Source organism: Leptidea sinapis, chromosome 20 (genome assembly GCF_905404315.1).
Source record: "Leptidea sinapis chromosome 20, ilLepSina1.1, whole genome shotgun sequence".
Lineage (NCBI taxonomy): Eukaryota > Metazoa > Arthropoda > Insecta > Lepidoptera > Pieridae > Leptidea > Leptidea sinapis.
In genome coordinates this window covers 1,641,788-1,666,454 of record NC_066284.1, presented here as the reverse complement: position 1 = coordinate 1,666,454, position 24,667 = coordinate 1,641,788, and the positions used below count along the sequence as shown (strand labels likewise).

At 35.1% G+C, this 24,667-nt stretch overlaps 1 protein-coding gene across 2 annotated transcripts; it reads left to right on the top strand.

Moving 5' to 3' along the window:
- Positions 1–1,435: 1,435 nt before the first annotated feature.
- LOC126970246 (synaptotagmin-16) lies at positions 1,436–24,449 on the top strand. Of its 2 annotated transcripts, XM_050816061.1 has the most exons (11): positions 1,436–1,566; positions 1,632–1,808; positions 2,175–2,266; positions 6,417–6,599; positions 7,970–8,125; positions 9,923–10,031; positions 11,010–11,185; positions 13,676–13,885; positions 14,477–14,641; positions 16,467–16,631; positions 17,543–24,449. In XM_050816061.1, exons 1-11 carry the CDS (start codon positions 1,530–1,532, stop codon positions 17,573–17,575), a joined length of 1,503 nt encoding a protein of 500 aa, XP_050672018.1. In that variant the 5' UTR covers positions 1,436–1,529; the 3' UTR covers positions 17,576–24,449. The 2 variants fall into 2 exon arrangements, with proteins under 2 accessions (XP_050672018.1, XP_050672019.1); XM_050816062.1 differs by lacking the exons at positions 1,436–1,566; positions 1,632–1,808; positions 2,175–2,266 and adding an exon at positions 6,168–6,344.
- The last annotated feature ends 218 nt before the right edge of the window (positions 24,450–24,667 follow it).

Below are 24,667 nucleotides of genomic sequence, written 5' to 3'. Positions count from 1 at the left end.
GAACCCTAATGGATCGTATAAATAATTTCATATTCATTCAAAAAGGCTTTAATCAGCAAAAATAATAAAGTACTACAATCTGAGCAATAGTACAGCATTTTCTCTACGCTTTTCTGTGTATTTTTTTTTCAAATGGTATCAAACACACAGATACTAAATAATATAGATAAAAATTATCAAAATCAGACGGATAGTTTGAATACTCTTGTACACATATTTTATATATATATACTAGCTGACTCGACAGACGTTGTTCTGTAGATAATAAAAAAATACAGATGAACATTGTTTTGTTATTCGGTAGATTTCTCGTGACAGGCATCGTCATGCTCGCTTAAATGCCTCTGCTTGTGGCGGCGACGTGGGGCGGGTCGTTCCCTTCCCTAAAATATGGTCGAGGGAGGCGATGGCTAGTCCATGCGTCATGCTCGTGAACGGGTGCTACTCGTGGTGGCTGGATGATTTTGTTACCGGGAGGTCTGCTTGATGTGTTTTTATTATTATTATTTCGTTTAAAGTTAAAGTTATTATATATTTTATTTTATGAAATGCTCACATAATGCCTCTATTTATTTACGGTATGTGTGGATTGATGCATCTACTCTACTCTATAACTCTTGTGTTTATAAGTATTAATTTACTTTTTTTTATTTTTTTTTTGACTTAATCGTGTAAGCCTTTCAGTTTTTGACATTTGAGTATTTTTGTTGCGTCACTTTGCATATATTGTAATTGAAATGATTTGTAAAACAATTAAAATGTAAATCTTGACTTAAAAGAGTGGCAATGAGTTTCTTGCTACTTCTTCTCAATAGCTCAAACCTTTACGAAGTAGCGGTAAATTCAATAAGCAACAATATTTTTTTTTGACATTCATAAGTGTCATTCCCGTGACCTACATGAATAAAGTGTTTTTGAATTAGGAATTTTCCAATAATATTTCAAAACATCAAGAGTTATTTCGTAAAAAATGCTCCCTGTTGTTTTAATGAAATTGTTTCACAGCGGAACTGTCAACCCGTGCGTCACTGAATTCTCTCATAGAAAATATGTCCATACAAAACAAATATTGAAAATAAAAATAATTATGGGTCCCGACAAACAACGTGTCATGTAATTTATATATTATAATATGCAGTATTTATCATAAAATTTAAATATTTTTTTGAAGTCTCGGTAATATATTATGACATAAATACAAAAAAATAGAACTCATAGCTATATATTTCTAGTCCCCATGAAATATGTATGCGAGACAGCATTAAGTACTTAATATTTAATAATTACAACGCGCTCAGGTCAAAGGTGACCTTGTGGTCCTTTAGTTGCCCTGGGCAACACAAGTACTTGTAGGTCCTGCGCCCTATCGGCTCCCTGTATCTAACACACCCCGCCAAGCCCCTCATCTACTGCGCATGTGCATGACAGCCACTACATTCGAGCTTTTTTCATCCCTTCGAAAACATATTGAGTGCTCGTAATAAATTTCAACAAAAGCGGTACTACCATGTAGCAATGGTCGCTTAATCATGATGGTGGCTAACCTTGGCGCAAACACGTCGAACGGTAATATACTTCGACAAACACGAGTGGTTTTGTTTGAGTAATTTCTAATTGTTTGTTTGATGCAGTGGAGGCGACAGCGTATATCAGTGCTGTGGCAGCGTTCGCGGTTGTGGTGCTAGTTGTACTTCTATTCCTCGGCAAAAAGTGCTACGCAGTTGGCCTTGGGCGTAAACGGAACGGTATCCTCAATGTAGACGCCAATGTCGACAACAACAGGCTACCCCTCGACGATGCTCAATTTGGTAAGACGACCGTGCAATAAAAAACATTTCTTCAATATCACATATTATAATACTTTTAACCGCATAACTTAGTGATTGTACGAAATAATTAGTGCACACGTTCGTCCTAGAGAAAAGAAAGTCATATACATTTCTAATTTGTTAAATATTTTATTAGACGTGTTTCGTAGTCAAACCAAAGACGCATTAAGAGTCGGTTTCAATAGTTAGATTATGCTCAATTTATTAACGAATCGAATAAAGATCATAAAACGCAATAGACCGTAGAAGTAACTAGTCATAGTTCGCAATAGTTTTTTAGCCCATAGTTGGTTAGTAGATGTATATCTATATTGATTGAATTTGTTCCAACGTGTGTTGTTATAGATGCTTTGTCGAAACCCATCCAATACCCCGAACGAATTTTCACGTTCGAGACCTCCGACACCGATGAAGAGCTGCGTTTGCGCATCCAACAGGTGAGATAGACAAGTTGTGTGATGACGTGCTTGTAGATATGATATTGGCTTCGTTAACAATTTATATGAGCTTTTATAGTCTTTTATACACATAAAAATATCCTATACAATTTTATTTTTATAAAAGAAGAATTACATTTTAATTGATTCTCTCTAAAGCTCATTGCATTACTTATTCATACAATTAGTTAATAATATTATAATTAGTACTTAGTATACTTAGTATTAATAATTAGTACCAACGACATGAAATTATGTATTTATTATTAAACATACGTAATATTTAAACATAACATTATAAATTACAGAAGGAGTATCTCGATATGATATACCTTTACATACAGCATTCATTTTAAAATATACCTAGCCTGGCCATAAATACTGTTGCAATTAAAAATGAACAAAAATTAGGTATTATCTACATTTGAATTTGGAATCTTTCATTTTTATATGATTGTTCTTTGAGTTTTCTTATTTTGGCGCCAATATATTGTACAATATTTTGCGATATTAAAATGCAATGGGGTGATAAATCGACCGAGTGTAACGTGGGCACTATCCGACTTCAGTGATGGTTCGGTGGGATATCAGCTATGAAGGAGTGACTGAGACATACTTTTGTGAAAAAGGTATCAAAACATCGTCACAAGTGTATCAAGATACTATTCTTGAGAAGGTAGGAAGCCCCTTAACAACACCATGTTCAATAACCAAGAATGGTCCTTCCAGCAAGACTCGGTGCCGGGTCATAAAGCTCGGTCTACGCAGTCTTGGTTGGAATCGAACCTTTGTGGACTTCATCAGAGCTGAAGACAGGCCGTCGTCTAGTCCCGATCTTAATCTACTGGATCATGATTTATGGTCAGTTTTAGAGAGTACAGCTTGCTCTAAACACCACGATAAAACCTATGAGTCCCTAAAACAATCCGTATGATGGGCCACTGCCTAACTCTTTCCATGGGTAAATTCATCACTATGAATTTTCCCATGGAAAGAGTGCGTGCTTCTATTGATAACTGGCCTCAACGTACATGGACTATATTGCAGCCAATGGAAACCACTTCGAATAAGCTTTTAATATTTTAAATTGTTTTATATTTATGTTATCAAAATCACGCTGTGAGGAAAAATTAAAAACTAAATTTTTCAATTTAAAATCATAATGAAAGTGTTCAATAATAACTGAATTGGCTATTTATTTAAATTTAATTGTAAGCTAAACTACACTGGCCTGCAAAAGTATCACACTTTTCAAATTATTTTTTTTTCTTAACTATAGAAGGTAGAGATTTCAGATTAAAAACGTTTTGTTGCAAATTTTATAGGCTTTAATTCTTAGAAACTAAAATTATACATTAGTAACATTTTTAACTTAAAAAAGATAAAACAATGAAAATAGACATTTTTAGTTTAGTGTAAAAAAATTCAAGTAAAATGTACTACATTTTTAAAATGTATTTAATTTTTAATAACTGGTATTGCCTCCTCGAGCTCTAATTACAGCTTCGAGCCGGTTTGGCATACTGAACACTAGGTTTCGGAGCCGATGTTGGGGAATATTCTCCCATTCTTCTACCAGGGCCTGCTTTAGTGCCCTGAGGGTAGTAGGTGGTGGTCTGCGATTTCTGACTAGCCTCCCAAGCTCATCCCAGGCGTGTTCAATCGGGTTGAGATCAGGACTTCTTGATGGCCAAGTCATCACGCTGATACCGACCTCCTGAATATACTCTTGTTGATATGAGCCGTGTGTGGCCGGGCATTATCATGCATCAGCATCGATCCATCACCCATATTTGCTAAATACGGCTATGCATACCCATTGAGAATCTCTTGAGCATATCTTTGCCCAGTGAGGGTACCATTTTCTATGGCTACTAGCTCTGTGCGACCTTCTGAAGATATGCCAGCCCATACATGTACACTGCCTCCAACGTATTGGACTCTTTCTGAGATGCAGACTTGAAGGTATCGCTCACCAGGTCGCCTGTAATCACTTCGCCTTCCATCAGAAGTGCAAAGGGAGAATCGAGACTCATCTGCAAACAAAATTCTTGACCATTCTTCTTCATCCCACTGCATGTGTTCACAGGCGTATCGCAGTCTCGCTACTCGATGCTGTCTCTCGAGTTTTGGGCCACTCGCTGGTCTTCGGGGTTTCAAATTTGCTTCAGCAAGTCTTTTTCTCACTGTACTGTCACTAATGTTGTCCCTCCGGGTCTGAAGTAGCTGTTGCTGGACTTCAACTGCATTTTGGTGGCGATTTCTTAACACAGTGGAAATAATATAACAATCTTCTCGGGCACTGGTACACCTGGGTCTGCCATTACAAGGTCTCCTCAGATGGTGTCCAGTCTCTTCGTACCTTCGCTTTACCTTCTGGACCGTTCGTACCGTCACACCCACCATTCTTGCAGTGCGACGCATACTGATGCCTAGTTCCAGAAAAGCCATGATCCTAGCACATTCTTCAACTGAAAGAGGCATGATAAGTAAATGTTATGTGCTTTTTAGCATAAATTTTTAAAACAAGACCCATCGATCTTGAAAAAAATTTAAAACAGAAAGAAAATGTGAATGGTAAAATTGTAATTCGGAAACGTCCACTTTGAAAAAGTAATGGTTTTGTTTTTGAAATTTTTTTTCAGCCAACTCTTAAAATAAGGTTACCGACTATAAAGTTTTTATGTACAAAATTAAATTCTCTTTGGAGTCCTTTTTATTTCGAAAGTATATCTTGTGAACTTAAAACGTTATCCCAATTTTAAAAGTGTGATACTTTCTTTTGAAGGCCAGTGTAGTAGTAATCAAAATACATTTACTTTCAAAAAATTTAATCATAGAACATACTTAATTGAATAATGGACAACAAAACTATTCAATAATAATGACTTCAATATTCAAATATAATTATTTTTTTATTTCTTTTTGAAGTTAAACTTCGTAAGGCGTGACTTGGGTAGTCACTCAGAAATTTTTTCTGACGGAAGTAACGCTCAGTAAAAAAGTCAATTGAAACAATTTTTTAAACCGTTATAATTTTATATTTTTTTAAAAATATTTCAAATTGCTCAGTAATATTTTTTTTAAGTCTCCAAGTGTATAATTTGTATCTAACAACTACCTCTTCATTAATACGTGAGTGCTTAGTTGGTAATACGGCTTTATTTAATGTAAATTGATGTAATATGTATTAAGTATCTGTTAATTATTATTAAGTTCTACTTCAACCGCGCGTAAAGATTTTACGCACGCACATAATTTTTTTTTAATATATTACGTATTACTGATATACAAACTAGGTCAACTAGATTGGGTGCGTACAAAGTACACATGTCAGAAGTGAAACCTGCATGGTGCATGAACCTCTAAACTGCATATGAATTCCTGGTACGTGTTGCTAGGATGACACATGATTTCAACCGCTATGAAAGACATTCCTCCCACCGCTAATATACATTATAATATGTTCTCCTGGTGTCTATGTAGTAATACGTCGGTCGTGCGCTTGGAGTCAGAATATATTAAAGTATACTAGCGCCATTCCTAAGCCATATATATTAACAACAGTGAAAATGTTGTGCGACTTAAAACGAATTAATATTACTTAGCTGGCTCATATTATCTTAGCTGTTATAGTTTTTAAATAGGTAATCCTTTAATCTATAATTAATGGTTTAAGTTAATGACGTAGAATGTTATTGGTTTTTGTAGTTAAATTTTACCGCTCAGTGAAGGGCAGCGCATTTAGCAAGCAAATAATGCACAATATAGGCAATCTAAAGATAGATTCACGACCGTAATATTATCAATCGCCAGTGCTATCCAAAATGAAGTGAATGCGGGGAAATTCCATCGTCCCAGTTATAAATATAGGATTTCGTTTCAATTTCCGAGATATCGCAAGGGCGCGGGCGTCTGCAGCTTTGTGACTAAAACAACATGAATGGCATGCATTAGTAAATCTAGAAATACTGTTTCTTAGAAATGTCGACAGTCACACATTCTCCTTAATGTCATCCGCGCGAGCTTATAAACTTCATTCACAAGCTTAGTTCGGAGCACAATGGTTCCCGATGTGGTACGTTATAGCACAATTTACAATTTAATTAGCGACGGTATAGTGTGGTTTAATTTAATAATGTTTTATCAGGATAAGGAGGAAATTGAGTGCAGATATGAAGAGAAGAACGAGAATCAGTCGAAAGTGGAAGTGGACTTGATTGAGAGCTCGTTGAGGGAGACGAGGATTGATGAGGTGGTTCCTCAGAGGACGGAGTACATACACACGTTGGAGGCGCAGAGCAGCGTGGATAGTGACGTCATCGCACATAATGTAAGATCTTTTAATTATTATAATTTGTGGTTAAATGGAGATTGGAATAGTATTTACGTACCTATTTTGAAAAGACTCCACATACTGGGTGAGTTTATTCCAACGTATCTTCCTCTGACACCTCCGAAACGGTGGTGGTGTTTAAATTGACGTCAAGAAAATTCTGAATAAATTAGTTTAAAGAAAAACCTTGACTTGACAATCGTATAATTGTTATGATAAGTTGTGGCTGTTATTTGAGAGATCATTTTTCATTTGGTTTTAATTACAAACAATAGAAGTGTCCCCATAAAATTATCGAGATCTAGTTCTACTTTTTAACGAATCAATCAATTAATTGTTTAGGTTCAGTTTTTAAGTTCTTGAGAAATATTAATATTATGATTTCAGCCGTTGTCACATCTAGTGAACCCGTCGTACTCTACATTAGTTATATTAATCAAATCAAATCAAAATATTTTATTGCAAGTCACATTTTACAATTACCATTTAATGTACCACCCATACATTAATTGGGAAGACAGTATGTGACGCCCTGCAAGGGCACAGCAATGTTTTATATAAAATAAATAAGTCTTATACATTTTATAAATTTTTATGATATTAAAAATACAGACAATACCACTATTATTATTAGTATAACTATTTATTTCTATATTATAACTAATTCTTACACTTAGTGTAATTAAAAAAATCGGGTAAAACGAAGCATTTCGAAACTGAAATTTCTAAGATGTCTTTTAAATAGAGAAGGCTTAGGTACTGTTAGGTACTGTGAACAGTACCTATTATCATAGGCACTGTACACAATTTTTCTTTGGCGGAAATGTTGCAACAGTTTGACCTTTGACTCACTCGTAGAGCAAGCTGGCGATATAAATACACATTTAAACACAATAATATGCGAATATTTCTTGTGCGGAAATCTTTCTATTCGTTCGCTCTGCTAACGGGTCCAAAATTATACAATTATTAAAATTTAATGGCTATTAATAAAAAATTATAAAAAAAATTGCTGCATAACAATTTTAAAACTTAAACATAAATGTAAATGTAGCGCAAAAGCATCGGACGAGAAAACATTTTTCTCCTTTTATTTTCTGCAAAAAAACCATTTATTAAATAAGTAAATCCATGCTCTTTATAAGTTTTTATAATCATAGCTTTCAAAAACCATTTTCTTAATTTTTTCCTTCCTTCATTGCTAAAAAAAAATTAAATTCTTTAACATTTTATACCAACACAAAAAAGGTATAATATTTATTTAGACTCCTACGTCGTCTTCAGCCGAAAAGTCGAAAATTTTTAACGTTCAACAGCGAAAAGAGACCTATAAAATCACTTTTTATAATTCAAATAATGTTCCTCAGGACACGTCTTTGCTCTGCGGAGAGAGTGGCAGCTCAGAACGAGGTTCAGTGGAGCTCACCCTGCTGTACGACGCCCCCGTCAGGAGTATGACGGTACATGTATTGCAGGCACGCTCTTTGCCGCTAAAAACTCAGGGGCAAATTCTACAAAGTCAGGTATATTAAAAAGAAATAATTTGTATTTTAATTAAGGATGTTAACATTGCAACAAATAGCAGTAGGACTAATTCGAAATTAGAATTATTTGGTTATGGTAAGTACCCTAAGACTTGGTTCTTGGCAACAGATAGTACAATAATTGTAATCACCTTGCTAGATGATATTATAGACTGTACCCACTTAATTTTTTTTTCATCATCATCATATCAGCCAGAAGACGTCCACTCTAACCAAAAGATCTCCAACGTATTCCGGCGATCTTGACCAGATCATCAGTCCATCTTGTGGAGGGCCTACCAACAGCGTCTTCCGGTACTTGGTCGCCATTTGATTACTGCTCCAGCGGCCATCTGTCCATCGAACTATGTGTTCTGCCCACTGCCACATCAGTTTCGTAATCATGTGGGCTATGTCGGTGACTTTAGTTCTCTTAAGGTTCTCTTCATTTCCGATTCGATCTCGAATAACTCCGAGCATAGCCCTCTCCATTGCCCTCTGAGCGACCATGCTGAGCTTTCTCATCAGGCCCATAGTTAGCGACCACGTCTGCGTACCGTAAGCTGCTTGAAAACTGTTTTTTTTTTGTGATAACATGCAACAAGACGAATAACACGTCGACTACCACAAGTCAGTGTCGGTACGATTATTGAAAACCCAATGTTTAGATTTTATTTTTCACGTTTATTTTATGGAAGAGGAGTACAATCGAGCATACCTTATAGTATCTGATTACCGCAGCCCCTACACCCTACATACATATATTTACAGATACAAGATGTTACGTCTCAGTAAGCTAGTACGTTCAGTCACTATGATGAGCTTCAAATCGAAACACAAATACTGCTTCCAATTAGTGAAAACGAAGGCTGAAAAAGGCATACAAAACTAAATTAAAAGCAGATAAAAATAGTATCTATCCACTACGCGTCATATATAAATAGTCAAAAAGCCTCATGAAGCTAATGAAATTAAAGCTGTTTTTTAAGACAGTAAGGGAAGAGACGAAGAGGACGTTCAGCTGATGGTAATTCATACACGCTGCCCATTACAATGCAGTGCCGCTCAGGATTCTTGAATAGTACGAAAATTCTGAGCGGCCTTACAATTGCGCTCGTCACCTTGAGACATGTTAACTTTCATTTGCGCAGTAATATAATATCACTGGCTACGGCGCCCTTCAGACCGAAACAAAATAATGCTTAGGTACACATTACTGCTTCACGGCAGAAAGAGATAATCTAGCCGGTATCCTGTGCAAATGAGCCTCCCTGGTAATAGTCTTAGTCGCCTCTTACGACACCCTCGAACCCGGGAAACACGGAAAATTGTTATTAAGTAAATTAATTTTGTGCGAGAAAGATTGCGAATGATCGCAATCTTATTAACGTCAGTGACACTTGAGTGTCAGGCATTACTTCTAGATTCACCAAAGGTATGAGTTGCAAACTAACGTTTGCAAATTTTTTAAAGTTTGATAGGTCCAAATAAAAATGATTTACAGTTCATAGCTATGTACCAAGTAAAGTCGTCCAATCCGTTTGGGACTAAGCTTTGTAGCTATTCACGTAATGTGTGTGTGAATAATAAATGTTTAGTTTGGCTAGTGGCTTAGAAGTATGCTTGATGTCAAGGTGTCTCGTTTATAAACCTTAATCCCATGAGATCATTTGGCACTATTATGGATGAAAGACATTCGTTAAGTTCAATCTTTTTTTTTTCATATAGGCTGTCTATGGCTTCCAATTTCTGGTATGTTAACTTGGATTTTGTATTTGTATATCGTAATATTTTCAGGTTCGCGTTGTTCTCATGCCGCTAAAAAAACAAAAGTATAAATCTAAAATCCGCAATGGTGAAAATCCACAATACATGGAAAGCTTTGTTCTCCACAAAATTAATCCTGGTAAGTATTATTTTGTAAGGACTAAGGAAAACTTAATATTATATTTATATATAAGAAGGAACAATTTGTTATTTTAAAAGTGATATCTCTCACTTCTGGTAATAACTATACAAATTAAATTTGTACCCACAATTTATGAACGATGTGGGAGCCAACCGTTCGAATTCGTTCAGTTGGAAAGAGCGCTCGGTCGGAAGCTAAGAGGTCGCGGGTTTGAGTAGCGCTACGTCCATAAATTATGGTTACAAATTTAATTTGTATTGAAGAAAATATACATACGAAAATTTTATAAGAATATTTTAAAAAGGTTTGATGTTAATGGAAAAGTGGAAAATTGCCACAGCCTGTACGCAGCTTTCACGTGAGTCTCTTGCCTGTCTAACTATCGGAAGAATACCATCTTGCCTGCTCGATTTATTAATCTTCATGGAGAAAAGTCGCCTTAAGCACACAACATGCCGGAAGTTAGCCTCCGGCATAATATGACTCGCACCGCGGAATATGCGGTGGTGGTGCACCTTGGTCATCCAGAGTCCAGTTGGATGCTAAGAGGGTGCCCAGGAGATCAGCTTTCTCTCTCCCGTCATGGGCCTGCGAGTCATCATCCCTCTTGCAGGCTGACAGAAGTTACCTTGGAAGACGTACAAGTCTCTCGCCAATTCTCTCAATGTGCCGACTTTGCCTTAGCAATAACTCAAAATAGGATTTTAAATCACTAATAGACTATAATAGTTAATTAACTGACAACCAATATAGCGGAATGGTTAGCGACCCTACCTACTAAGCTTGAGGTCCCGGGTTCGAATCCCGGTAGGTAAAATCATTTATATATTAAATATGGATGTTTGTTTCCGAGTCATGGATATTTATATGTATTTATGTATGTTTAAGTTGTCTTGTACCCATAGCATAGGCTATACCTAGTTTGGGGCAAGATAATTGTTATCAATAAGTTAAATTTTTCTTATCAATTTGCAGAAGATGTTCATGGTCTTGGTTTACGTATACGCATTTATGGATGCGAGAGGATGCGACGTCAACGGCTTTTGGGGGAGGCCAACGTGAGTTTCGCAACACTGAACTTCGAACTTGAGAACAGCTTATGGTTGCAGCTTACTCCACGACAACATCATCATCATCAGACTACCTTACAGGTAAATATACTTTAAAGATAGTAGGTAAACAATTCATCATTGTGTCAGGTTTATTTATAGGAATTCGAGTAAAATCAATGATTAGGCGTATCTTAAGTAAAACTTAAGTAAACGACGACCCATATAGTCCAGTGGTTAGTGGCCCTACCTTTTAAGCCAGAGATCCCGGGTTCGAATCAAGGTAGGTGCACAATTATATGTTGAATATGTATGTCTGTTTCCGATTCATGGGTGCATATATATGTAGGTATATATGACTAAGTTCGTAAATTTTGTATTAAATATATAATTGTCTTGTACCCATAGTACAGGCTATGCCTAGTTTGGGGCAAGACAATAATAAAATAAAGTCAAAGCCAATGAAGCTTGGTTGCGCCAATTAGCTTCATTCCGTAGAATTCAAATTCAAATTCAAATATTTTTATTCAAAATAGGATGTGAAATCACTTATTGAAAGTCAAAAAAAAAACTACCACCCATTCCAAATTGAATGCCTCAGGCCTGAGATGAATGGGCGCAACAAACTCAGCGGGCTTTTTTTTTCATCAAAAGTATGTTTTACAATTAAAGTAACATTTACAAAGTAACATTGTACAATTAAACTTATTATTTAATAGCCTGAGGGCGGTCGCTCCATTCCCAATCTGTGGTATCATTAAGAAAGTAATTTATGTTATAGTAACCTTTACCACACAAACGTTTTTTAACAATTCTTTTGAATAACGTAACACCTTTGTTTTGAACATTTTCTGGGATCTTGTTGTAAAAGCATATACATCGCCCCACAAAAGACTTACTAACTCGACTAAGCCGATGAAAGGGCTAACTTGGATCGCAGCATTATTCGCGAAGCGACCGTGAAGAGTATACGTCGACCCCCGCATCTCAAAACGTGCGTTCGATACGCGCCCGCGCCACTACCTCATATTATAAACTTTTCATTTAATATTTTGAGCTCTTCATAATTTACATTAATTTGAAAATAAGCTGTCTGTGGTGTAATAAAGTGAAGGACGTCCTGGCGAGGCCTGCAGAAGATATCAAGGTTAGTCCCTGGAATTTTACTGCATTGAGCTAATTGGTATTACTAGGAGACGAACCCCGCTACCTTTTTTTCCATACAGTCCACTCAAAATAATCTTTTAGATTACCCGCGCGACCATTTTTGGCCCTTCAGACCCGTATCCTAAATCCTTTTAATATCCTTAACGCCACGTGCCATTCGCATAAAATATTGCATCACTGGATACCATTTTCATTTAATTTATGTTTTATATTGACCAAGCATTCGTAACTAACTAGTTAATATTAATATACGCATTTCTTAATTGTACATAGTACATACCGCATCGCATTTTACCTATTTATTTTAATAAATAGCATCATTTTATGTACGTTTACTCGTTACATTTTTATTGATGGTATTGCATAGAACATAATCAAATGTTATGTTTTTACCACGTCGCATTTATTTAAATTAACTAAGTAACTTATGCTCTTTACTTGGTCACCGCATTTTTATTTAATATTCATTCCGGAACCGTTTTTATTTAGAATAGACATACCTAATATACCTACCTTTACTATTCATCAGTCTTATTATCATACGAACCGCGCCCTATTACGTTAATTTGAATCTACCTTCATAGTCTTATTAACCGTACGTTCATATTCGTTCCACAAATTTATAGTGGGTACTTGTAAAGTTTGTTTTACTAAAGCGAATTAAAACTAACAAATCCTTAACATTTCAGTCTTATTCATAATTAATTATGAGAGGTATAAAACCTCGTTAAATAACGTTCGTTAAAAATTGTATTCATAATCGCATATTAGTGTTAAAACACTCGTTATCTCTCCAATAAAGTAAATGTGACATAAAGAAGCTTAGGAACCTTATGTAAACCTATTTTATGCCCTCGATTGCAAAAATGGCCGACCCCGGTCAGCTGTTTCGTATTTGACGTTTTATTTTCGATGCCAGTCAGCTTACTTCGATAAATACATTAAAATTACGATTTTTAGCCAAAATGGTTACATAACAGCGATACGAAACATTAACTCTAGGAAGTATCCTAGAGTTAATGTTTTAAATAGTAATTTATATAGGCGAATCGGAGGTTTAACAAACGAATATGAAGAAAGAATTTTATCAAAAGGTCATTAGAGGCAAGGCAAGTTAGAATATTATGTAAAGCAACAATTTAAGAAAAAATACTACTATTACTTGTCATTTAAATAAAATACTTTTAAAAATATTAAAACGCGTGTAATTGTAACTGTGTTAACATTAGATTTTTCCGTAAAAATAACATTTTTATTTTAGCTAACCCGACGTTTCAAGACCTTTCCAGATCCCGTTTTCAGGGGAACTGCTTGTTACACAAGTATTAAGTTTAGCGCCATTTATCAAATAATTACACGCGTTTTAATCATTTAAAAAGTGTTTTATTAAATCAAAATACACAAGAGTGTACGTGTTTCTTTAAGCTTCCCAAGCTGGAGTCAAGTCACATAATATCGGGCGTGCTGGCGAGTCCTTCATCAATCACGACGGTGTCAGTCCCGGGGGGTGCGGGAGGCGAGGCCTGCAGCCTGGCCAGGTCTGACTCCGCCTCGTCCTGCTGCAGCACGCGCTCTGCACCAGAACTACTGCTTGGCTTGCAGTACAACCCTACCACCGGCCATTTGTCTGTTGAGGTAATGATTAATTAGCTTCCAGTATCTTTAATTATCTAGGACACATGTGCGTACAGGTGGCAGATGGGGCAGAAAAGTCCTCGAATGGCGACCACGTATCGAAAGACGCAGTGTTGGTAGGATCCCCACAAGATGGACCGACGATCTGGTCCAGATCGCCGGAATACGCTGGTGATGGCAGCGCAGGACCGATTGTCGTGGAGACCTTGGGGGAGACCTTTTTCCAGCAGTGGACGTCTTCCGGCTGATGATGATGTTTGCTTGCAAAGATTGATACTCCAGACATGTTAAAAAATTTTCACTACTTTTAAATGTTTTACTCAAATAAGTATAACAAATATAAATAAATATCGAAGTTATCTTTGTTGTGTTCAACTGTAGGCGTTTTTAAATAAATAAAAGATTTCCTCGAGCATGTGAAATGATTTTTATTACTTACTGCACTTTCGTTTTAACTTAGTTTTTTTGTCAGTTCAGCAGAAACATATTTTAGAAACTTTAGATCCTTTTTGAAATGGTGTTTAGTACCACCCTTTTATAAAATTGATACTCTTTTTTCATTCAGTAAGCATTCATCTTTTTCATTGGCAGATAATCAAAGGTACTCACTTCCGCAAGCTATCACCCAATAAGGCCCCTGATACGTATGTGAAGCTCTGCCTCATCAGCTCTCTTGGTATGGAGATGGGACGCTGCAAGTCCACCACGAGGCGTGCCCAGTCCAACCCACTCTACAAAGAAGTCTTTATATTTCAGGTACTTCAAGTCTTATTGTTTTACATTCTGTCATATAGCAATGAAGAGAACTGGTTTAAACTGCTATTTATTTTTTCAACCGACTTCAAAAAGGAGGAGGTTATCAATTGGATCTGTATTTTTTTTATGTATGTGCACCAATTACTCTGAGATTTATGATCCGATTTAATTGTAATTTTTTAAAAAAAATTACAGTTTAATAATAATAATAATACAAAATATACTTCAAAAACTTTAATAACTAATTAATAACTAACCAATGTATGGATTCCTTTTTTATTCCTCGAAGCTTTTCATAAATGGATTCACATTTACATTATTATTTTTACTCAGCCCTTTTATTAATATCACCCTCAACCGATATTAGAATTTAGTTTGTATATAGTCTGAGGCAAGGGGTTGAACATATTATGTAACATTAATAATGTAATGGTCCCAAGCTTTGTACGAAGGCATTTAAAAATCATGCTCTACTTTTTTTAATGAAAATAAGGGACGAGACGAGCAGGACTTTCAGCTGATGGTAATTAATACGCCGTGCCCATTACAATACTGTGCCGTTCAGGATTCTTGAAAAAACACCGCACAAGGAAGCTCATTCCACAGCTTTGTAGTACGTGGAAGAAAGCTCCTTGATAATCGCACTGTGGAGGACCGCCACACATCCAGATGGTGGGGATGATATAAACATTGTGCACTGACAATCCAACCCATGAAAAGAACTATGCTTGGGAAGTTCCGCACCTCGATTCTTATATAAAACTAAGTTTTAAAATGAAATAAAACAAGATATGTGAATCTAGTACAACATTATTTGAAAATAGAGATATACTAACAAATGAAAAGCAGACTCCCAATCAAACATTTGATGCTATTGTTTGTTTTTTACAATTTACCTCAAAAACTGCTCGACTGATTTGAAAAATTATTTCACCATTAAAAAGCTGCATCTTTACTGACTAACATAGGCTTAATTAAAAAATATAATTATATTTTCAAAATAATTAGAGATTTGCCTTGTGCCTTGCCTAATTTGGAACAATGTAATCCAAAAGTGTCCAAGGTATCAAAATGTTGTCTTTAACGCTTCATTTAGTGCTCGACCGACGCGACGATCAGTGCTGACGTAGATCATACGTAGCGCGTACCGCTTTCTTTCTTTCTTAATGTGCGTCATACTTACGCAAACAACTACGGAATAAGACGGAGAAATATGTTTACCCGATTATTATAGAGCGTCAAATTGAAGGAGAAATTTAAGCAATTTATTCGAACATGCAAGAACACGAATTTTTGCTTAAGATTTTTGATGACGATGTAACACGCGCGTATGGTCGGTCGCACTGAACGCACAAATTTATCGCTATAGCGCGTCAGCGGAACGACGTACGTCGTACCGACGAGCTCAACCGATGATTTTCAAGCAAGTTATCAGTGCTGGACTGAACGCGTTCATATTATTATGTTTTATAGTTATAGATACGCTTGACCGTCGTCAGCGCTGATCGTCGGTGGAGCAATACATGGAGTCATTATTTTGCGTGCGTTGCGAAATTTAATATATTTAACTAGTTTTTGTTTAACTTATTAAATTCAAGTACGGGTGGAATCACTCTAGTGGTGATATTGATAACATGATTATTGAATTTAGAACTAACTAGTATAATTTTTTCTCATTATATTTAAGTTTAATATGTTAAACGTTGGGAATGAGATTTCAAGTTTCATGTATAATTATTGTCTCAATTGCCAACTGCGAAAGTTGATCGCAATTTTGGGAAATTATTGAATGTGACAGTAGTATACGCCCTGTTTATTGTTCCAGGTGGCATTATTCCAACTAACTGAAGTTACACTGATGGTGTCGGTATGGTGGCGACGCAGCGTGAAACGCAACGAGATGGTGGGATGGTTCTCTCTGGGGCACAGCTCGTCTGGGCGCGAGGAGGAGGTGCATTGGCAGGAACTCTGCGAGAGACAGGGAGAACAGGTACCCGAAAACATTAATTTGTTTTTGCTCTCGTACCTTCCACATATAAATAATAGTAAACGCTATTTTTTCTTTCCCTCTGTATTGCGCTTCTTGGCAACCTCTCGTTCAACAATGATCTCATGTGCTGACTGAATATCTCTGCTGATCTCTGCACTATGGTGTTGTATTTAAGAATTTTTTCCAGTGAGAAGTCTCTCACTCCTAGTACACGAATCTTGCTGCTATTCCCTGAATACTGTTCGCTTCAGCCTAAAGAATTGAAGGCTCCCGGGTTCCTGAATTTCAGAAGCAAGTTCGTTTCTGAGACCGCTAAGTCTACACTGGTAGCCTCAACTGAATTATTCTATTTCTTTCTTAATAGTTTCCAGTTTTATATCTGCGTACAACAGACTGTGCTAACATGCCAAGTAATATAATAAAGCTATATTATGCACTAACTAGCTGACCCAGCAGATGTTGTATTGCCGATATTAAAATCGCGATACAAAAGTAACTGTTGATCGTAGATGGGTGAAAATTTGAAGTTGTATGTATTTTTTAATGCTGACTCATAATCAAACAAATTAAAAAAATAATAAAAAAAAAATTTCGTGTACGTTGGACGTTGGACCACCCTTAACATTTAGGGGGATGAAAAATATATGTTTTCCGATTCTCAGACCTACTCAATATGCACTCAAAATTTCATGAGAATCGGTCAAGCCGTTTCGGAGGAGTTCAATGTTTAACACCATGACAGGAGAATTTTATATATTACAGAGATATTAAAAATAGTTCGCAAGACCTCTTTGTGTTGTGGAATAATTATCTTGCATTAGCCCGCAATTTCCTTCCGTTTATGTAACTTTTCGTTCTTTTCCTTTTTAATCCTTTGAAAAATTATGTTATATTCTGTATTTGCATTGTAGGTACAACGTTGGCACGTGCTGCTAGACTCTTGACGCTCGGTGACGTAAGGCGCAGCGGGCGCTACTCTTTGAAGTTTTTCAGCCAATCGGCGACCTTCCCGACCGACCGCACCGCGAGGTGCTTTTACGCTGCGACCCTGTCCGCGTCCGCCGGTCCTACACACTCGAGTGTACACGTCATTGGTGACGTCATATTGCTGATGAAATCAGCGCTACTGCATCCTGTGTGTGTTTTCCTGATGCTCTTCTATGTTTGATGTTCGCAGGTGGCTTCAGCAAAAAGCTTTGTGGGTTATGATTGTTCCTACAAAACGTTAGGTTTGGAGAGTATTGTTCAAGTATTATAATTATTATGTCTACCTCTATGTTCTATTATTAACGTTATTCTTTCGGATGTTTGCTTACGGCCATTCGCAATGTTGAGTCTATCTCCGGTTGTGGCCTACTTGAAATAAAAAATCGTAACTATCCTTGGAAACTCATCTTATCCGTACACGCTGTCTGTCAATGGGAGGACGTATAGCTCACCAGGGATAGAAGTATGTATGGAAATTACAACAGTGAACTGGCAATAAGAATGACTTATCGGGTATATTGGGACAGCTTCAGATTATTGACAGCTAATTACTGACAGTAGAAGGTAGTAATTTATCTCTATGTGTAGATTGTATATTGGGAACGGCCGTAAATCAGCAAAATTCTTATGAAAATACTCAATTTATATCGATGTTGTTTTAATGTATATCGCTGTTTGTTTTATCACCTAGATTATTAAAATGAGGAAACTTTGTAAAAGTTTCGTAGTGTAGGTAATGGATGAGATTCGGAGCGCACAACTCTTGTGAGAAACTCTAGTTATTAATATAAAGTTATATATTTACCTGTTCGATATTTATTAATAGCATTAGTTTTTCATATTTTCATACCAACAGCTTAATCAGAAATTTATCATGATTCTAATTGTATCTATCTACATTAGATATAGGTATAGTTATATTATATTTATAAAAAATATTATAAACAACAGATAAAATATTTGTTTCTTTTTGTATTTTTAAGATTGTTCCGTCTCTGAGTGTATCAAGTATATATACTTTAAAGGAGTGATTATATTTTAAAATAAAACCAAAGATTTTCTATTGTCTTAGTTCTTATTATAGATCATCGTATTTAAAATTTATTCTACATAAAAAAATTATGGGCAAAAGCTATGAAAAAAAAACTGTTTTTATTCCATATGGGTTATAGCTAGGGTTGCCATCTCTGAAATCTGGCAACCAGGACGAGAAGCGTGAAAACCCCGGACTTAGGACCTTAAAAGCCGGACATGTCAACAGTATTTTTTTAAGTTATTCCGTAAATTAAAAATAAAATATTAATTTCTTTAGTCTCCTCTTGGAGAGTCGGTTGTTCGAGGATATCGTGTTTGCAGGACATCAGAAGTTCGCATGGAAGTGACTTTACAACTTTTAAACCCGGACTATAATTGAAGCCCGGACGCTCCCCGGACGCCTTCTATACTAGGACAAATCCGGGGAATCCCGGACGGTTGGCAACCCTAGTTATAACAAATGTACTTCGTTGGATGTCCCAAGTTATTACTCTATTTCTACTTAGTACGATAATTATGCTTTTAAATGTTTCATTGTAGAAATATATAAGAATACATTTTATATTTACGTGTATTTTGCTACTGTTAATATGAGATTTCAGTATTTTTGCAATTTATGATGTACCAATTTATAGCTCTTCTATATGTATAATATCTTTTATGTTTACTATTCACTTGTTAGATTACTTTAAGACTCACTAACTCGAGACATTTGTGTATTTCAAGGGAAAGTATATTCCATGGTTTATTCATTCTTTATTTTCTTCACATATAAAACTATTGGTTTTTTAGGTAAGGCTCGTCTGCTTTCTAGTGTATGGATACAAATTGTGGTACTAGCTTAATTATATATCGAAGGCTCTGTTATTACCGGTTAAAGCCGGTTTGTATCTATAATTTAGTTTGAAGTGTAAACTTTTTGGGAGTTTTTTATAACCCTTATGAACCAGTTAATTCCACAATAGTTGGAACGAGTATAGTGTACCTACAAAATGTTCATTAACATATATTAGGTAATGTGCTCCGTCTGATTACTCGACAATGAAAAAAACACGAAATTCTAACAAATAATAAAAAATAATACCGTAAATTTTGGTTAAAGGCTTAAACTAAAACTTAAACGTTTATCGGTTAGAAATATTTTCGATTATGTTTGTAGAACTAATATAATCTTCAATATTGGCTATATTTGTTACTTTGCAGACGATAGAGTTTAGGATGAGGCTTTTTTTTAGTTAACTGTGTGTGGTGTATGTATTTACTGAATAAATTTAGGTTTTTTTGAATGTTATAACGATATACGAGGCCATGTCATATTTAACTAATTACGACCAAATATGTCAACTATAGAAATGAAAATTTCTTTGCTTTTGCTTACTAATAACATAATTATTGCTTAAACGTTTGAAAAAAGAGAAAAGACGTAGGTAATTATTAGATATATTTTCAAAACTTTTTCCTTACAATTTCGAGGTTAAATTGAATGGAACTCTCATGTTTTTACAAGCAGCGTAAGTTACAATTTATACCTTTGTAAATGTATATTATTGTAATATTAAAATCGCTAGAAATTCTATCAAGCGAGCTATGCCTTCAATAGCTAGGAGGATATATATTATTACATATTGTTTATTTTTAAAATTTTATATAAATGCTTTGTTGAAACTGCAAAACTGACCGATATAACTAGTTTCTATAACTGTAGAGTCCAACCCTACCTATTACGAATTGACCAATATATTGTATTGTAGTTTTCATAAAGTAGATAGTAGATAGATAGCTTTTAATACATTCATTGCCACAACTATATTATAATTTAACTTACAGCGGTTTTCAATAACCTATCTATCCTTTGTTTAAATTACTAGAGGTAAGACAAATATATCCTTTTAAGCTTACTTACATTTATTGAAATGTTATTGAACCTATCGACATAAAGCATTGGACTATAACTATACTGGACATAACTATGGATATATAAGATCTTGTCATTAATCGGTGACAGCAATGTATCCGTAACTAGAGATACGTTATTGAAAACGGCCGTTAATTGCTTTGTGTCTACTAATAATAATATAATTTGAATACGTCGGTGCCACAATAGGTTGAACCGATGACTCTCAATACAGAGTCCCCGGTTCGATCCTCACCAGCTACATAGGAATGTGTTTTCGAAATCATATATAGGTTTATTCGACGCTTTATAAAGTCGGCAACAATCCTGTGATTCCTCTCTTATTACAGCATGCCTCTCTTCCATTAAAATAACACCCATATGATACATATTATGTCGTGGTTTCTTTCATAAACACGGATGAACATATTTAGTTCTTCGTACACTCCATGTCCATTCTGTCACACGATTTTCCTACTGTCATAGATATTTGCAAGTCACTGCATTGCTTCAAAAGTTCACTACCACTATTTTCCTTTAATCTTTTTATATTATACATGAAACCAAATGTGCTTTCATGATATTTGAGAGCCTCAAAATGAATGAAGTACCTTTAAATTCCTGAAATTGATAACAGTTTAAACTTTTTTTTTGGTATAAGTATATATATAATTTTATTATTTTCATTGTCAATGTTTATGATAGCAGTAGACTTGGGGGATTATAAATATATAAATATTTAATTCTCGAAGTCTGTGTCTCGGTGTCTAGAGAGTACCAGCATTGAGAAGTAAAATTCCCAACATAATGCTGACTAGACACCATTTTGGTTCTGTAATGTCCATTATTGTTATAAGTTATAAGATTTCTGTTATATTTTTGAACCAAATAAACCTTTTAATTATTATTCTATGACATCAGACCTTACAAATTATTTCAAGAACTCCTCCAAATCAGTCTTCTTAGTAAGTAATAAATAGCCGTATCCCGAGAACCCTTTGATAATGTTAAAAGTCCTCATATGTTTGTTGTATGTCGTCTTATGTCTTTCAGGTTTTGATGGGATGTATTGCTACTTTTTAGAAGTAAAAAAAATACTTTGCAGCAAGCAGATATGTAACATACCTAATGTATTTATTGAATCACTAACGTTCTACTGTCACATATTTATTAATGTAAGCTATGAAATCAGTGCACTATGATAATGTAAACAATCATCTGCTTACAGAGCCATGAAGAATCGTTTAGCTTTTGTTACTTTTCATATAAGATGATACGTTATGAGAAAGCCCGTGAATGCCAAAAAACTACATTTATTTTATAAATTTGGAAGTAACGAGTCCAGCTGGACATTCGGCTTTAGTTATTGTCGTGCTCGCTTCATAAAAATCCAAGATTCTAATGGACAATGAGGAACAAACATAAACTTGTTATGCCTACTACTCGGTGAAGTCGAGTTAGTAAGTCTACAGTCTTACAATATGACCCCAGAAAATGTACAAAACAAATGTGTTACGAAATATAACAGAATTGTTAAAAAATGTTTGTGTAGGAAAGGTTATTATAACATAACCGATTTTCTTAATGATACCACAGACTGGGAATGAAGCGCACACAAACTGGCTCACAAATTATAAATGTTTATTGTACGATATTACATTGTAATCCACATTTTTTATAAAAAAAAAGGTCCGCTGAGTTTCTTGCGCCCGTTCTACTCAGGTCTGAGGCAATCTATTTTGAATTGTTGGTAGTTTTTGACGTTAATAAGGGATTTTAAATCCAATGTTGAATAAAAATATTTGAATTTAAATGCGATTGCCCTCATCACCTTCAAACACCATGGTCAGGTCTTTACAGCCCAGAATTACATGGCGTATCACTTACTATCAGTTCTTGGTGGACTTGTCAAGTGACAAGAATAAGTATTCTTATAAAACAATCCTGTTCAATGAAACCTGGTTAAATAAACCAGCAGACCGATACTGCTCAAACACTACGACTAGATTGCATCATATTTTTAGCTGTTTTAGTAAAGGTTTAAGTCAAATTCAACGTTAACAGTAACACTGACTTTAACGTAGACTGCGAAATGTGTTGCACCGTCGTATTCCTTGGTATTAAAAGTTAAAAACCAAGTCAATATCGAATATTTATTTGAAAATTTTTACAGTTCACTATTAACATTAACAATAGCTTTAACCAGCGAAGGTTGGATTGTTATAGTTAACAGTTAAATGTCAAATGGTTCAACACAATATGTTATTGCTAAAGTTAGTTGATACAAGCCTGCCTGTGTATTAGTGTACATTTGTAGCTGTAAAACACAGCCGGGGCGTTAAAAATCGTGTTTGTTTTTTTGTTTTCCATGTGATTGTTGATTTCACGACAAAATATGTTTATCGATAATGTCATTATTATATACGTAAGTTTATTTATAGCATGTATAATTTAATAATACCGACATCTTTGTGAACTTTTTACGCACAAATTATAAAATATCATTAAATACAATTGTTATTAATATTAAAATATAGTCACGGAAGCAAATATAATACATAATTATATAACTGTATTATGTACGTTAGGAAATATTATTTTGTTTTTGTTGCTTGCCATGAAATAACGCGTTTTTATCACTACTTACTACTACTTTATACTAAAACAAGTCGTACATAACTAATATGAATTTTCGAGATCGCCCGAAAAAGTATTTAGACTGTTATCCTACTGCCGACGAAAAACATTTTTGTGGTACATATCCTGGTGCAGTACAGCAACCAACATATTGTGTTTCGACGGCCTAGTGTTGATATCACTGCCATTTATTATGGGTCTTATGGATCTAAGAGCCCGTGGACCCCGGAACTACGTTATTTTATAAAGTCAGGGTCAAAGTCAAAATATTTTATTGACATAAAATCAAAAGACTGCTCGTCAACGTCAATCACAAAAAATTCTGAATAAAAGCTGAAAGTTTCTCACCGCATGCTCCCACCACAGATAAGAAGGTCGATCCCATTATGGAGTTTGGGTTACAGTGGCTTTGGCAGGTAAACGGTACTAAATGTGTGTATTATACCGATCTAAAAACATCAAACAATAAATTGCGATTTTTCGGTATTACATTCAGAATATTATTAAAAATCGCGTTAGTCATTACCAGACACTTAACATCGTGGCAACCCCTTGCCAGACACCCTTAATGTTCATGAAATTATAATTTTACTTACAGCGAGCATGCGGTGACAAACTTTCAGCTTTTATAAAAAAAACGTAGGTCTGGGGTCCACGGGCTCTTGCTCTATTAAGTCTAGTCCCGTTTGCGGGTTTTTGTGCCATTTGACGGTCTCTTCTCAATCCTCTTCTCTTCGGCGTTTGTCATCCTTTTAGCAGAACATCTTCCAACCCTTTATGCGGCTATCATATACCTCTTCCATGACTGCTCGGGTGCAATATAATTTCTGCAGTTGAATGTTAGATACTGTTCAAAATATAAAGTTACTATTACCAGTTTTACTCAAATGAAACGTAACTTCGATTGGATACTTTAGCCATAGAGGAATACATGTTCTTAATATGACTTTTCTAAATAAATCCAACATTGTACTAAATAATAAAGTTAAAGAAAAACTTTTTCATATTTTATTATGTATCATTCTCTCCAATCTGCATTTTCGAATAATTATTGTTATCTATTATTTGATTGATGATGACTTATTTTAATTATAATTCATATCGAAGTATCTAATAGTATAATATGTACAATTGTATTTTGTTATTATTCACACAGTTATTAATCATTTAATCAATATTTACTCTATTGTAATTTTCAGATACCCACGACATTTTAACATATTATCTATATACATAAGTTTTACTAAATATCTCTTAAACCACAATATATCACAATTTTACTAAATCAATATGTTCTAATAAATCACTTTATACATTTTCCTTTCTGCGTTTTATTGGGAAACCATTGTTATTAAATTAAGAATAAATACACTACATGCGTGAAACTTAAAACTTCAGTGCCACCAGTGGGAGGCTCTTTGCACAGGATTCCGGCTGGTTTATGGGTACCACAACGGCGCATATTTCTGTCGTGAAGCAGTAA

What these genes read in the sequence shown, in the direction of transcription:
- LOC126970246 (XM_050816061.1), top strand. Translation starts at nt 1,530, where the DNA reads ATGATGGTGGCTAACCTTGGCGCAAACACGTCGAACG. An exon ending in TGGCGCAAACACGTCGAACG is followed by an intron (nt 1,567 to 1,631) that starts GTAATATACTTC and finishes TGTTTGATGCAG; the next exon opens with TGGAGGCGACAGCGTATATC. An exon ending in TGCGTTTGCGCATCCAACAG is followed by an intron (nt 2,267 to 6,416) that starts GTGAGATAGACA and finishes ATGTTTTATCAG; the next exon opens with GATAAGGAGGAAATTGAGTG.